This window comes from Suricata suricatta, chromosome 15, assembly GCF_006229205.1.
Source record: "Suricata suricatta isolate VVHF042 chromosome 15, meerkat_22Aug2017_6uvM2_HiC, whole genome shotgun sequence".
Classification (NCBI taxonomy): Eukaryota; Metazoa; Chordata; class Mammalia; order Carnivora; family Herpestidae; genus Suricata; species Suricata suricatta.
The window spans coordinates 26,744,103-26,760,274 of NC_043714.1; the positions used below are offsets into that span (position 1 = coordinate 26,744,103).

General features: G+C 39.6%; 1 protein-coding gene across 1 annotated transcript in view; it reads left to right on the forward strand.

The window, feature by feature from the left end:
- The window catches only part of STMN2 (stathmin 2), a 51,259-nt gene that overhangs the window by 24,489 nt on the left and 10,598 nt on the right, over positions 1-16,172 (forward strand). Inside the window, exons 2-3 of the mRNA XM_029923517.1 lie at positions 2,440-2,535; positions 4,653-4,825. Of these exons, the coding sequence (XP_029779377.1) occupies positions 2,440-2,535; positions 4,653-4,825 (269 nt within the window). The remainder of the gene's footprint in view (positions 1-2,439; positions 2,536-4,652; positions 4,826-16,172) is intronic.

Below are 16,172 nucleotides of genomic sequence, written 5' to 3' on the forward strand. Positions count from 1 at the left end.
GCATCAGTCAAGATTTGTTTGGGTTGTAATGGCAACTGGTTTTAAGCAGCTCCCTAGGATTCAGAGCAACTATGAGTGAGAATCTGTGCAATAGCCACTACTGGGTAGGTTCATGCCTTGTAGAGTAATGAATAAAACCAAACCAGCAATAAATACAAGGTAAAGGGGCCCTTGGGAGGCTCAGTCTGTTAAGCACCCCACTCTTGATTTTGGCTCAGATCACGATCTCCTGGTTCATGAGATTGAGCCTCGCATCAGACTCAGCACAGAGCCTGCTTGGAATTCTCTTCCTCTCCCTCTGTCTCTGTCTGTTCCCTGCTCACTCTCACTGTCTCTCCCAAAATAAATAAACTTAAAACAACAACAACAACAACAACAACAACAAATGTAAAGATTCCCTTAAGTAATCACCCACAAAGGTCAATGGGGTTTTGTCCCCAGACCAGCTAGGAGAGGAAAGAACAAACATTTTGTCAATCATGGTTATCATACATTACACAAAAGGCTCTAAAGTATTGGTCCCTGACAAGTTTTATATCCCCTGCCTTTATTAAGTTATCAACTTTAATAGAGCAGTGGCTTTACTGAAAATTATTGAATTTTGTTCCCAAGAAACTGAAGACAGAAACTGAGGTGCATCTTTTTCAGTGGGAATTCCTATTCTCCTACAGCTTTAATCAGTTACTACTCTATAAGAAGGAAAATCTTTTATTTTTATTCTTGGGTTGGTCCTCCCTAATAAAGTTGGTATTTTTAACATATGCTTCTAATATGAGCTTAATTTTGCAAATTACTTTGGGTGCCATATTGCTTTATCTTATAAAAAGGGACAGCCTACAAAAATTTGCTGGTTTTGGTTTGATTCTTCATGGAATTAAATGCATTAAATCATCAAATGTTTCCATCCGACTGTGCTGTTTCCATGAGCATGCATGTTAAGACTTGCATGGACCTGTATAAGTGACATAATTTCATTGACTAAATAGACAAAGAAAACAAAGAAATACAGTTTTAGCCTTCTAAAATTCCAAAGGCATCCAATAAAACCTCGCAGAGTGGTTGTTAGCAGGACTGTTATGGCAAAGGGCAAATTGTGTTGCTTATTTTAAAAGAAATAAGCTAAATAAGGAGAAAAGTTCTTTTAAAGAGGCCTTCTGGATGTGTTAGGTTGAACCTATACAATATGTCAATATTTGATTTTTGCATACGGATCAATGATGTGTGAGTATGTACAGCCTTCTTGACACATTGGATCACATTCTGAAAGGAGAGGTCGAAAAAGGCCTCTCGGGAAACAATATCGAGTGATTTACTGCATTTTTATCTGGAAGCCACATATGACTTTAACCTCTGTGGGCCGGTGCCATTTGCAATATTGGTGGCGGGGTGTGTTGACAGTTTGCTAAATGATCTTTTAGGACCCTACTAATCTAACATTTTGCAGTTCTAAAGCATCTGGGTGTTGAATCTGTTTCCTGTTATCCAACAAAGATGCACTTGTCAATGATGCCCAAATTAATCTTCTGGGAATTCCTGTCTCCCCAGGGTACTCCCCTTCCCTTGGGTTACATAATGATCAGAAGCCCTTGCCATGAGGTGAATGTTACCTGTGAGACTCAACATGTTAGGCCATCACCATTTGTGTATACATTTTCACAAGTTAATGCATAGTATACCTTTGTTTTTCTTAATTTATTGATAATCAACAATGGTGAGAAGGTTCTACCTCCTTATCCCCATCTGATTGTCACTTGTCCCGGGAGGGAAGGAGGAAGGAATCACTCACTGAAGTCCTGCACTTGCTAGGCAAGGTGGGTGCCCACACTGGGTTATACAGAGGAAAGGGGAACCTTATCACATCTCAGACTTAGGTTTATGGTGTGTGTGTGGAAAGAAGTTGCTACAAGAAAGTGCACTTGGGGATGAAGAGAAAGCAGCAACATTGGTCCTTGGAGGGTGTGTCTGCCTAATAACCTTCCTGATGAGTTCTCTGCCTATCCCCAACTGAATACATGGCCACTGAGGCCAAAGCAGCAAAGGCCACCTCCTTTGATATGCAATCATGCTTGTGTATACAGTAGACCTGCATACATTTGTACCAGAACAGACCTAGCTCTCTGCTAATTTCGTCTGTTTTTGCTTCTTCCATGTCTTTCTGTCTCTCCTCCCTGTCTTGCTGGATCTTAATTCCTTTGACTTTCCTTTCTTTCTCTAATTCCTTTTCTCTCACTTTTTAGCTAACCTGCTATTGTGTGTAATTCATGCCTTCTGTAATAAGGAATATGCACTTGAGAGTTCCATTTTAACCTTTCTTTTTGCAAAGCTGTGTCACCGGCACTATTAATTCTGCAGGAGACTGTCATTATTATTTAGATTAAAAGAAGCATTAAGAGGCAATTCAGGAAATGAAAGACACTAATCTTGAGTCTCTTGTTGTAGCCTACAAGGAAAAAATGAAGGAACTGTCCATGCTGTCACTGATCTGCTCTTGCTTTTACCCGGAACCTCGCAACATCAACATCTATACCTACGATGGTGAGTTGCCTTCAAGACAAAGGCTCTTGCTAACAGGCTCATTTGGAAAAGCTTAGATACCCTTGTTTCTCACTCACAGCTTCTGGTATAATTAAATCAATAGTTTGTAGATCTCATTATTGACGTGTTGCATCCAGCTATTAGGTCTTATTGATTGCCTATTGCTCAAAACAGTTTAAGGGGCTTCTTTTTTTTTGTAAACTCTACCCCCAACAGAGGGATCAAACTCACAACCCGGAGATCAAGGGTAACATGCTGTACCAACTGAGCCAGTCAGGCACCCCAGAAACAGTTTGAATTTGATGCTAACAAAAGCACATCAATGTCTCTTAAGAAACATGGCTAGATTGTTGTTAGCAGTGTATCAACATCCACAGCATGTTTAAAGCTTTTCTTTGCAAATAACACAATATGCTGAGCTTTAGTGAGACCAGATCGAAATTTGCAAGAAACTTCAAAAGTAAAAATCAATCGCCACCACTGTTTTTCCTTTATCATAGTCTTCATAAAGTTTGCATATTTTGTGTATGCATGTCCACAAGCTAACAAGTTCCCATGATAAATGTGACTTAGGACTAAGGCCCCAGATAAAGAGAATTTTAGAAGAAGAACCTAAAGAATTGGCATGACTATGAACTTCATTTGTAGTGCAGCATTTTCAGTCTGACTTACCCAAATACATTTTATTTAGTGCAGTTTTCTTCCTGTCTCTGCCACTATCTGAGTGACCCCAGGCAAGTTACCTCAATTTTCTCAGCCTTCTTTGTCTCTTTGATTTTCCTCCCATGATTGTTGTAAGGTTTAAGCAGACTAACACAAGTCAAATGCTTAGCACCAAGCCTGACCTCTTATAAGCACTCAAAAGTAGCAACTATCATGACCAACAATATCGTCCTCACTTAATTCAGTCAATTTAATCAAATTGTTTGATGCAGTTATGTGTGTAGCACATGGAGCTGAGGTATATTTTACTACCTGTTGACCTATCATTTTTCTTTTCCATATGTGTAAAGACATACACTGAAGATAAGCCGAAGGCTTCCGTGCCTGTAAAGCCTGTTCTAGGACTCGGTGGCTTTTTTCCTTCCAAAGTTTTTCTATCACAGCACCAGTGTCATAAATGCAGTTGTTAGCATAATAATTAGCAATTTCATAAGAAAGGTCCTTCGTATGAAAAAGTTTCAGCTGCCAACCAAAGGGTTCATTCGAATGTGGGCCCAGTGTCTACACTGGGGAAGTTCATTCAGCCAACAGATAAACCAGGCAGACCGTACTCTGCTAGACACAGCGGTGACCAGCAATCCAGCCATGCTTCTGAGATTCTAATAATCCTATCACTACGTGTTGTCACAGAGGCTCCAAAGATAAATACAGAACAAGCCTGTCCTCTGAGGAACTTAGAGCCTGGAAGAAGACACATAAGTACAATAGACAAATAATCAGTAAGCAGAACACAGTGCGGTTAAGGGCTAAACCAGAAGTTCCACAAAGTGCATCAGGAAGACAGGGAAGATAGTGACAAGTGACAGTTTCTGCTGCTTTAAGGATTGAAGACGGGGGAAGAAGAAAGTCAGAAGTGATGTATAAGCTGAGTCTCAGAAGCTAAATAGATAATTCAACATTGTCCATGCACGGCTTCCTAGAAGAATTGGTAGAGATTTTCAAATTTCCAATCAATCTTTGTTAATTGTTTTCTTCATCATTTAGCCTGAAAAGTGCATCCAGCCATGGTAATTTTCAAAAAGTAAATCTAAATCTGTGCCACTTTATTTTCATGTGAAGTTCATGTTTATTCAAAAGGAAAACAAAGTTTAGCTTAAAATCAATACAAGCTATTTTTTCCTAAGTATGCCTACCGTTATTCAACTCCTTATGGATGTTGTTGAATTTCCCAACACTGTAAATATTTATTCTCTTAAAATATATCTGTACTTACACTAAAGAAAGAGGTCTTATGTGTTCAGGACAATGTGGAGTAAATAATCGCATGCAGCGTTTTGCTCCTATTTGCCAGATTAAGACTGCTACTTTCAATTGCCAGAATTCCAATTATTTAAATAAACACATGCTTCACACTCTGAATTTATATTAACATTCTCAAATAATTCATTTCTCAGATATGGAAGTGAAGCAAATCAACAAACGTGCCTCTGGGCAGGCTTTTGAGCTGATCCTAAAGCCACCATCTCCGATCTCAGAAGCCCCACGAACTTTAGCTTCTCCAAAGAAGAAAGACCTGTCTCTGGAGGAGATCCAGAAAAAACTGGAGGCTGCGGAGGAAAGAAGAAAGGTAACTTTTTCCATAGGTTTTTTAAATTCTCTCTTGACTCCTTTTCTTCCCTTCCTTCCTCTTTTCCCTCCCTCCCTCTCTCCCTCTCCACACACTCCCCAGCCACACACGCATAGGCTAGCAGAGGTTCCAACGGACAACCACCTCTAAACGTGCAACATCCAACACACGTAGGTCTTCAATAGACATAGAGCCACGCTAGTTCAAGTAAATATTACTGCTTTCAGGCTGGTTAAAACCAAAGCTCTTAGACACTAAAAGTACCCTCTCCTGGATCCCTTATCATAAAATCTCCCTGTACCTATAGTACATGGGGCATAACTGAAAGCACAGCCTTAAGGAAATTAACTCCAGGGTTTGGAGGCGGGCAGGGGTGCAGGAGTGGTAATTCCTCCCTCTTAGGGTCCGTGTCCTTTCCCCACTGGAGCACATGGTTTTCCTTGAAACTATAGACCACCAGATCTTCTGAAATATTTCTGCCCAGATGCTGTTCACCCCCGGATAGGGGCCCCGAGCTTGACCCTGTCCTCCTCAAGGCTTCACTTCCTGCCTTTGAAGTTTGTGCTTCTAAGATCAGTACCCTCTCTGGGCTCCATTAGTAGTCTCCTCTACTCCGTTCCAAGCCTTGATGGCATCTTTTTCTCTTTTTTCCATTAGCCCTTCTTTGTATTAAGGCAGTTTTCTTTTGCCAAATCTCCAATTTTTCACAATCAGATGACTAAGAAGCCTAGGGTATTAAAAACGAAGGGCACTCAGAAATCCCAAGGACTCTGCATGTTAAGTTAGACGTTATGTCTAAATACATCTGTACCAACCATGTGACTATTAGAGTTCATCTCAACAAGATGCTCTTAATCAACCCAAATGGAATTATTTTTAGCAAATTAATTCCTACATTGTATTTTTCACTGAATTTATCATTAATTTTTAGAAGCATGTAGTTAGTAAGAATAAGCTCCATATATAGTCTTATTTGAATGGACACTCTGCATTTATAATAATATATAACTTTATGAATATATTGTATATAAAAAGTTAACCAATACATCCAACACCTTTCTGTTAGATAGTTACAAAGAAAACAAAGATAGTCTTTCTCCTAAAAACTGAATTCTCTAACAGGCAAAGTTGGACAAAACCAAATAGACAACAGATACAGTATGTGTATCTTCAGGTAAGAAGAAAGAGCCAAAGATTACAAGTCCTCAGATTAGATTTTCTGAAATAAGAAATACTTTCTGTTCTGACCTTTGTAGTTGAAAAATCATCCCTTGTCAGAAAACATACTAATCGCAATTTCAGTTTTTTACTGAAGAGTGACAAGTATTTCTTGACGTGTGTATTTATTGTAGGTGGTCAGTTACTGTTGTCATAGACATAGATTTTGAAATGAGAAAACTGAGCTGCTAACCCAAGTCTGTGTACAGGAAGTTGCTTTAAAAAATGTTGTTACTTACAGCTTTCTCCTCCTAGAAAAACTAAATTGACTTGCAGTTACAATCCATCGAGACTTTGCGGCCACCAGCTCTGAGTCACAACAGTGACAGTGTGTTGCATCAAGGCAGCTCAAGTCCTCTCACAGGTGATGGCACCAAGCACAGATCCTACGTTACCACGTAGAGACGCTGTGACCTGATTAGAATAGAAAGTCAGTGACTGAGCTGACGTTGAAACTTTGAGGTGAAAATTCAACATCACGGTTCAGAATGTTGCTAGTGTTTCTAAGGTAATATATGTAATTTGAAGGATATTATTTAAAGGAATGAACAACACAGAGATATCAAAATTAACGGCGTATTCTCATAAAACTCCCCGAGTTAGCGACTTACTGATTCCAGTAAAACTCCTACACCCTGACAATGATAAACTATCAACAGTTACACACTTACACAACTGAATTGAACTAGAAGTTGGCCGCATGGCTAAAAGACATTTACAAATATAATCACCTAGCACTATGACACCGGGAAAAAATGTTCTTTGAAACCCTTTAAAATCAGTATTCCTTCACATGTCTAGTATTACTAGTTAAAATTTTCAAGGCAAAAATCATTATATAGATAAGGCCTTGTAGTAGGGTTTTAAGTAGAAGAAAATATAATTAACAGAATGTGCCAACTTAAAAAATCATTCATTGATTTTATTCTGTTGGGTTGTGCTGACTTAATTAGTGCTCATTAGAAGAACTGTTCATTCTCATCAAAGAACCCCCAGCCAGTGCACACATCCCGGTGATTACCTCAGTGAGGACATGCATATAACCAGAACTCAATTCAGCTAGCTAGAACACAAAGCGGGTATGTGACTAAAAGTCTAGGAACGGTTACAGCTTCAAAAACACTAGATCCAGATCAAGCAGTAAAGGTCAAAAAACCTTCTTTTTATATCTATCATCCGTCCCTTCCTCCATCTAATTGGTTTCAATACCAAAAAAGTTTAGTTTCCAACCGTCGGTCCCAATTTATTTTCCTCACAAATTAGCAACGCCAGGAGAAAAAGGGCTTTTCTGTCCCAATAGTTCTTTTTTTTTTAAGTTTATATTTATTTTGAGAGAGAGAGAGAGGAGAAAGAGAAAGAGAGAATGCATGGGGAAGAGGCAAAAACAGAGAGAGAGAGAGAGAGAGAGAGAGCGTGAGCGAGAGAGAATCCCAAGAAGGCTCCATGCTGTCAGCTCAGAGCCAGACACAGGGCTCCATCTCATGAACCGGAAACATGAAATCAAGACCTGAGCCTAAATCAAGATTTGGATGCTTAACCAACTGAGCTCCCGTGTAGGTAAGATCTTTGCAGAGAAATGTGGAGGTATAGAGCCCTAACTGAGGTGTTCTTATCCAAAGAAGGAGAAATGGAGTTAAATAAGCAAAACTGCAAATATCCACAATTTTATCTGTAAGTGTTTAGTGTTAATATAACAATCACAGTAACTATTTAGCTCACAACTATTCAATTGGTAACAGCCCTGCCAACATGAAAAAAAAAATCTCTGCATCTATGTAGAATAGTGCTGTCCGACAGAAATACAATGTACTTTCAGCGTTTCTAGCAAAAGAAAAGGAAACATGGAAGAGCCATAGGTAATCAGTAGCTACTGAGGTGGACAGTGCAGATTCAGATAATTAGACCAGAAAATTTTTAGTGAACTATGGAGGAATTTGGGGCTTTGTGTTTTCAAATTGTTATCAGATAGTTATTGTTTCAACTTTACTATTTTTAAAAATATTTTCTAATAATTACATTGATTCAGAAACTCAGAAAGTTGAAAAGAGACTTCCATGCTATGGTATCAGTCTTTGCATTATTAGAACCCAGTGAAACTCAGGACCTACTGTAAGTAATAGCATCTTCTAAACCCCACACTTTCTTCTCAGGCTCCTCAGGGTCTCCATTTACAGTTAGGTCCTCACTGTGGGGAGGGAGCTTCTCTGGGTCCAGTTTTCACCTACTGATCTCTCTCCGGGTGTTCAGGTTTATGTGTTTTTTGTAGCCCTTAGCACAATTAGTAAGCATATATTTATTTGCATATTTATTTATCCTATATCCTGTATTCCCCCCACCCCATTATAAACTCCATGATTGTGTCTTTTATTATTAGTTCTTAGCAATTGTTAGTACTACAAATATTTTTAAATGAATAAGTAAATGATAACTTTCAGAGGCAAATGTCAAAGTGGCAATGTATAACTTGTTTTGACTTTTTATTTGATCATCACATCCGCAAACAAAATTATAAACAATATGTTTCCAAGGGACATCTTCTGAAAGGGCACTAAATAAACTCTACAATCCAAAGAATTCTTAGTCTGGGAAAAAAAATCACTCAATCAACAGATATTTATTAGGCACCTAGTATTTGACAGGCACTGTACTAGCTACTAGAGATGCCTCAGCACCTTTATTCCAGTTGGGAAGGAACAGTTAATAAATAAATATATAATATATCACTAAATAAAGCAGGGCAGAGGTAATTGGTAATGCTGGAGTGAAAGGTTCTATTTATACAGGGTCATCAAAAAAGGCCTCTTAATATGAGAACATTTGAAAAAAAAAAAAGCATGAAGGAAAAAAGTAAGCCATACAGCTCTTTGGGGGTAGAATATTTGAAGTAAAGAGATTAGCAAGTGCAAAGGCCTGAGGTAGGAGTATGCCAGGGCAGTTTAAGAAATACCACGGATCTCTGGCTGAAGCAAAAGGAGCAAGAGGGGGATTGGTAGGAATTAAGGTCAGAAGGTAGCAGTTTAATGACTTTGATTTCAACTGAAATGAGAGATCACTAAGGAAAATAAAACCGTTTCACCACTTGATGTGAATCACAGCATCTTTTCAGAAAAATATCTGCTTACCAATGCAGGGTAACTAGAAACAGTGTTAGATAAATAGAGAAGACATGAAAAGATCCTAGACTAAAAGAAGGGCTCCAGAACCAAGGATATTCTGAGATTAAAAGGCAGAAAGCATCCCTTCAGAGCAGTGGGTAGACCAGTGCACTAGTGGACCTGGGTAAGGAGTTGGAGACTGGTGAGGTGAGATTGTAGAAGGCCTTGAATGCCAGATTAGGTGCTCAAACTCCATTACGTAAGACATGAAAAATCACCAGTCTTTCATGAATACACAGATGTTCAGCCTAGCCCGGTGATCAGCAACATTTTGCCCTGGATCCATTTCCTTTCTCATAGTTGCAAGTTTTTAAAGATTCTGCCCATCAAACATACTATTAACATAAATATAATAGTATTAATGCACTAAATAGCATTAATAAATTCCTTTTATCATGGTTATAATCAAAGGAATCTGTAACTTCCAATTAACATTTTTGATTATCATAAAAATAAGCATATTTTCACTAAACTGACTTAATTCTAACTCAAAGTAAATATAAAAATAAGCATAGACATACAAGCAAAATATGATTTCTGGTAGGACTTTTCAAACATAAAAAAGTGTATGAGCCTCTCTCCCCTGCATTGGTACCTTTGAAAGGCCTCCTTTGGGGACTTTCGGGACCACGTGTGGGAACCGTGACCTAGGCTGTGTTGCGGAGGCCTTCTGGGTTTATTCCCGGAGGACCGCCACGGAGTCACTTCCACATGGGCTCAAACTCACTTTGTGATAAGTGTTCTGGCAGTGTCCCCAGTTCCTCACTCCATGTGTTGACACTATCGCAGCACTGACCATCTGGTTCCTAGGTTGGACAATCCTCCCTCTGGCTTCTTTGAACCAGAATTAATGCCCCATTGATTCGCTGGTAGAAGAAATTTGTTATATAAGAAATAACCCTTTTTCCTGCTTTTTCTGCTCTCTTTGATTATCTCTGAGAATCAGCCTTCACCTCCATGAGACTATATTATCTCATAAGGTCAGCTTGTAGCACATATTTTGAAATCAAAATTTCCATACCGCAACTGCCCCACACAGGTGAAATGATATAAATATTTTAGTCAGCCAGCCAGCCAGCCAACCAGGCATTTATTTATTCAACAAACGTTTAGCAAGAAACAGCAGAGCTGAGCTAACCATTTCCCAATTGCCCTGGGACAAATTCAGTTTATTCCTGCTTTTTTTTTTTTTATATCATCATGATTTCTATGTCATAAGTGCCCCCATTTGGACAATAAATTGTATGGTCATCCTAAGTCAAGCAAAGGTTTTTAAGAGCATCTTTAAAAGTACAGTGGTTAAGGGGTGCTTGGGTGGCTCAGTCCAAGTTCAGTTCAGGTCATGATCTCATGGTTCATGAGTTCAAGCCCTGAGTCAAGCTCTGTGTTGACAGCTCAGAGCCTGGAGCCTGCTTCGGATTCTGTGTCTCCCTCTCTCTCTCCCTGTCCCTGCTGGTGCTCTGTCTCTCTCAAAAATAAACATTAAAAAAAAAAAAGAAAGAAAATAAAATAAAAGCACAGTGGTTAAGAACATGCTTAAGATAATACCTGTGATCAAAGTCTGGCTCTGTCACATAACAGCTGTGTGACCTTGGACAAGTCACTAACCTATCTGTGTCTTATTTTACCCTTCTGTAAAATGAGCCTAATAATAGGACCTCCGTCATGGGGTTGACAGAATTAGAAGACCTATCCTACACAAAGCCACAGGCAAGCGCTGTGGGAGACAATTAGCTATTATTATGCAAAACACCTCCGGTTCCTGCCGTCAAAGACTATAGTCCAGGGAACTCACAACTGTATAGAGAAAAGAAGTTTATTAACAAAGATACTAAAATGTTACCATACATTTCTTAAACACCTTTAAATATTATAAAATATTATTTATCAAGTTACAAAGAAGAAACAGTTTGACAGGTAACAGGTATATAAATAGGTCTGCCCAACTAACAGTGGCTGGAAAAAAATAAGTATTATGAAAAAAATGACAATTTAAGGATTTTAATGACTTTAATAAAATATCACTCTAAAACAGACTGAATTAAGAAGGGTACTACACTAATCACTTCGGTGAGATAATTGGCATACTGACAATATTGGTACGATAAACTGCAAAGTCCCTGAACCTCTGAAAGATACATTGCTCTTTTTTTTTTTTTGAGAAAAAAGAGAGAGAAAGAGAGAGAGAGTGCACATGTAAGTGGGGGAGGGGGAGAGAGACTCTCAAGCAGACTCCTCACTGTCAGCATGGACCCCAATGTGGGGCAAGAATTCACAAAGCATTAATTACATCATGACATGAGCTGAAGTCAGACACAACCCACTGAGCCACCCAGGCACCCTGTATTGCTTTTTTTAAATAAAATGGTATAAACTGGACCATGATTAGTCACCAAACCTGATAGACTTAACTTTTTTGTTTCTTGGCATCTCACATTATAGATGGTAATTAAAGTCACATCCAGGAAAAGAGGGCGTGGTCAGTACACCACTGAGTAATAAAGCAGAGTGCTGGCTTATTTGTGATTCAACGTTCAGGAAGCATCTGCTCCATGGAGAATGTGACACCCGGTCCCCAGAACCCTCACGTGTGTCGTCCCTCAGTGAGGAGCGCCCCCTGTAGTTAACTGTAGTCGACTCATTCCAGACTTTAGCAGAAGAGCTCATTCTAAAGGTCTTTGGGTTTTAATCATGTGAAATGTTTTATCATGCTTCTCACTCTTCAACACAAAGTGATTATTGCACCCTTTCGTTTTACACAATTATATTCAATTATCATTTTTTAATGTTAATTTATTTATTTTGAGAGAGAGCGCATGAGCAGGAAAGGGGCAGAGACGGGGAGGGGGAGAAAATACCAAGTAGACTCTGAGCTGACAGTGCAGAGCTCCACTCAGGGCTCCATCTCACACCTGTGAGATCATGACCCAAGCCCAAATCAGCAGTCAGATGTTTGTTTAACTGACTGAGCCACCCAGGTGGCCCTCAATTATAGTTTAACAAGGCATTATTTATGACTCCAACTGCGTTATTAATGTTTCTTCATTGTTAACAGTAAAGCCAATAATTAACGACACATCCTTTAACCTATCATTGTAAAGATGCTTAGGTACTAGGAGATCTAGTTTCTGATAAATGGCTTTAGTTAGTGGTAAGTAACATATCCAGATGATGAAAGGGGACAATAAGATAAAAGGCTAGAAATGTGTTCACTCCAGAAAAAACTGAAACCCTAGTACTAACTAAAATATAGTCTTAAATCTCATAAGTGTACATAAAATAAAATTGAGTTTTATATACCACTTAACTCAAATTTATCTTCCATTTCATTTGTGTAGTAATTAAACTTTTATCCTCGGTAATACAAGGCATGGTAATGAACCTCTTTGGAAAATGTTAAATGTTCCTAAATGTACGATAACTCTTCTCCCTGTCTCATTATTTTTCCTTCATGTCCTTCTCAAGTGATCATTTCAGTGATGCTTAGAAAAGGTGCGCACCGATTCAGCACCTCGCTTATTACAATGGCAAGGTGGAGAAGGCTCCCTGGTCTCTCAGAATGTCATGTTGGATGTCTTCCTTCTATAAATAGTTTGTCTTGACATTTGCATTATATCAGCTGATCATTATCATGCCCTAATTCTCCATTTCAGTATTTCAGTGGCCTTCTATATTAGGGACGTGCTATTCAGAGATGGTCCTCCATGGTCAGATCCTTTGCCCTTAAACAATTTATTTTTAACAGCTTTCAGCAAATCCTACCTTTTAAGCCTCCCAGTCAAGATTCTTTTCTACTAATCTGTCCAAGCGAGGAAGAAAATAAAAACCCCTCTTCAACCATGTATGAGAACTTTTACCAAAATGAAGGGAAATGCTTCCACGTTGGTCTAAAACACAATTTTATTCGATATCCTCATACACGTTATTTTTAGGGCAGTTTTCTGAACTAAATGCTTGTTTGTTCACTGAAGTGTAAGCAGTTTTTTTCCTTGAGGCTGTGACTGGGAGATTAAAAGGTGTATTTATGAGAGAATCAATTTCCCACCAGGAATAAAGTCGGAGAAGTTGTAGGCAGTGATATCTGGATGCTAGGCTGTGAGAGATGGAAGAGGGGCTAGGACTGTCTTCAGCGGTGGAGACCTTAGGAGGTGAGGTCAAGGTCCCAAGACTATTAGCTCCGCGGAAGAGTTAGGTCAAAGAGTTGAGTACTTGTGAGGGGAAACCAAAATAGGGGGCCAAAAGTACCTCCTCAGTGTGGGATCCTTTCCATAATCAAGGTATTTTTTAACGGATGTGGCTTTAAACATTTGAAACATAGATGTTCAATAAGTTCCAAAAGGCAGGAGCAGAGAGGACGGTGGGTGTGACACTCCCTCTGTACAGGACAAGGCACCACCGAAATGAGCAGCCCGGAAGTGGGCTGGCCCGGTTTGGCAGGTCGCTGTCACCTAGCAGCCGCGCGAGAGAAAGCTCTGTATCGCCTTCTGTTTCTACTTCACCCCATTAACTGTGCTAAAGGAACACACTTGACAGCTACGCGGGGTAAATCTCATTTAGCCCCAGTGGCTGCAAAAGTACTATCGCCATTAATTGAGACACATGTAACTGAACCAAATGCTGCGCCCAGTAAAGCAATAGGCCTCTCTCTCCATTACTGGTAAGGAGCCTGCGGGAGTGTTTGTTCCCGCAGATCACGTGTGCCCCCACCCCAAGGCAAGACACTTGAACAGGCACTGCTGAGACATTGCCCCTTTAGTCCCCAGGGCATCCCTTCTCCATTCTCTTCCTGTCTTTAAGTCTTTCACAAAAGAAAATTGAGAATGCAAACATGAACTGTAAGCTAAAACACAGTTTTAAAAGTGCATCACTAAATTGGAGCACCTGAAAATTAAAAATTGCTCAGTTGTTCCTTGATTACAAACCATCCATGGGAAGTTTCTCTGTGAACTGATACAGTAAAGAATGGTAAGCATATGGCCCCTTGCCGTGGAGTCCATCAGAGAGAAGCTTTACACACTCACACACACACATGCACACGTACGCACACACACACACACACACACACACACACACACAGCTTTAGTCAGTGTGTCTCCGTCACGTTAGTGATCCTAGTACCAGTGAAGAAGCAAATCAGTATAGGATGCTTTACCAATAGTCCCACCTAGAGGCGGAAGGATGAACCAACTAAAAAGTATTTTTCCTGTTTCTTCCCCAAAGGTGCCATTTGATTTGGAACTTATTCCATGTTAACATTTCCAGTTGTCTTTCATACTGGGTTTTTCTGTAAGCTATAACAAAGCAACCATGTGAGGAGTCTACTAAAGATGTCAGTGAAACCATTTGGGTATTAAAACAAGATTCCCTAAATTTTCTAATCTCCAGTGACTCATTAGACCTATTCCTGAGAAGCTTCGAGATAACCGTATCAGCAGAGTCTTAAGGCTGTCTGATCTTCCCATTCCTATCTGAAGAGAAGTTTCTCCTCTGTCAAACTTCATACTATATACATACCAAGATCTCTTCTCTGAGACCCCATGATGACTATCAACTAAATATTTTCCTGTTAATGCTTTTAACATTAATTAACATTAATTAATCAATATTTGACAAGCCATGAAATACATTTTTAACCTTCCATTGTTTAGGTGTTCAGAGTTATAATTACTCCTCTGAAGGCTCACCTCAGAGAACCAGCCAGTCCTAAGGAATTACCCAGGAGCAATGCCTGTGTAATAATTTAATCTTAAACCTGGGTAGCTCGGTATTGATTAAGACTTCTCTTAGCTTCACACTGTGAAAGAAAAAATTAATGTGAAAAGAAGTTAAATAGCACATCCAGGTCACCAACAGAGGCCTGACACCAAACACCAGGCCAGTGCATTTTCTAAAAGGTACTCTGTGAACAGTCTGCATTAGAATCACGAGGGATGTTTATCAAAAATATAGATTCCAGGGTGGAGGAGAGAGGAAGGGGGGTGAAGGGCATGGAGGAGGGTACTTGTTGGGATGAGCACTGGGTGTTATATGGAAACAAACTTGAAAAACTATAAAGGAAAAAAATATATAGATTCCTGGGGGTGCCTGGTGACTCAATTAAGCATCCAACTCTTGATTTTGCCTCAGGTCATGATCTCATGGTTCTTGAGTTCAAGCCCCACTTGGGGCCCTACACTGACAGTGCAGAATCTGCCTGGGATTCTCTCTCTTCTTCTTTCTCTGCCTCTTTATTTATATACTACATATAAACATTATACACACACACATATGTATATATTCTTGGGTCTTACCAAAGAACCACAGAATCAGAATTTTGAGGGGGATGGACACCAGGCCTCTGCATTTTTATCAAGCACCTCAGTGATTATTAAAATACACTGTACAGAGTCCTACAGCCTCCTGATGCTGCAGGGCAACCACAGTGCACAAAATGTGGGGGGATCCTAGGTGGGGTGCATCTGCCTCTGATGTTTCTACTCTAATCACTAAGTAACCACAGGGTTTCAAAGATTACCCAGGTGACTTTGGCATGTTCAAGAGGGGGCCAGAACGAGGACTTTCTCTTTTCTCTGGCCAAGTGGACATTACCTTTGCACTGCTCACATGTCTCCAAAGAAAATTTGACTAATGAAAGAAAAACAGGCAAGTGAGGAGAGGTACATGTGGAATAAAACAAAACAAAACAACAAAAAACGTAAATTTGGTGATTTGATTGGCTAAAGTTGAAAAGCTCAGGATGTCGCCTATAGTTGATCAAAAATGGGGCAGGGAAAGAGTTGAACTTGCCCCAATCCTCCCATACTTTCCTTAGGCCTCAAGGGATGCTGCTATCCAATGATTAATGACAGTGTTCTGGTTGCACAAATGCTTAGCATCAACTTATTCTAAAAAACAAAACAAAACAAAATCTCCTCAGTGAAGGTTAAATGCTTCTTCTAAGACAGTGTGTCCAAAAAATCCCCAGCTGAAAATTC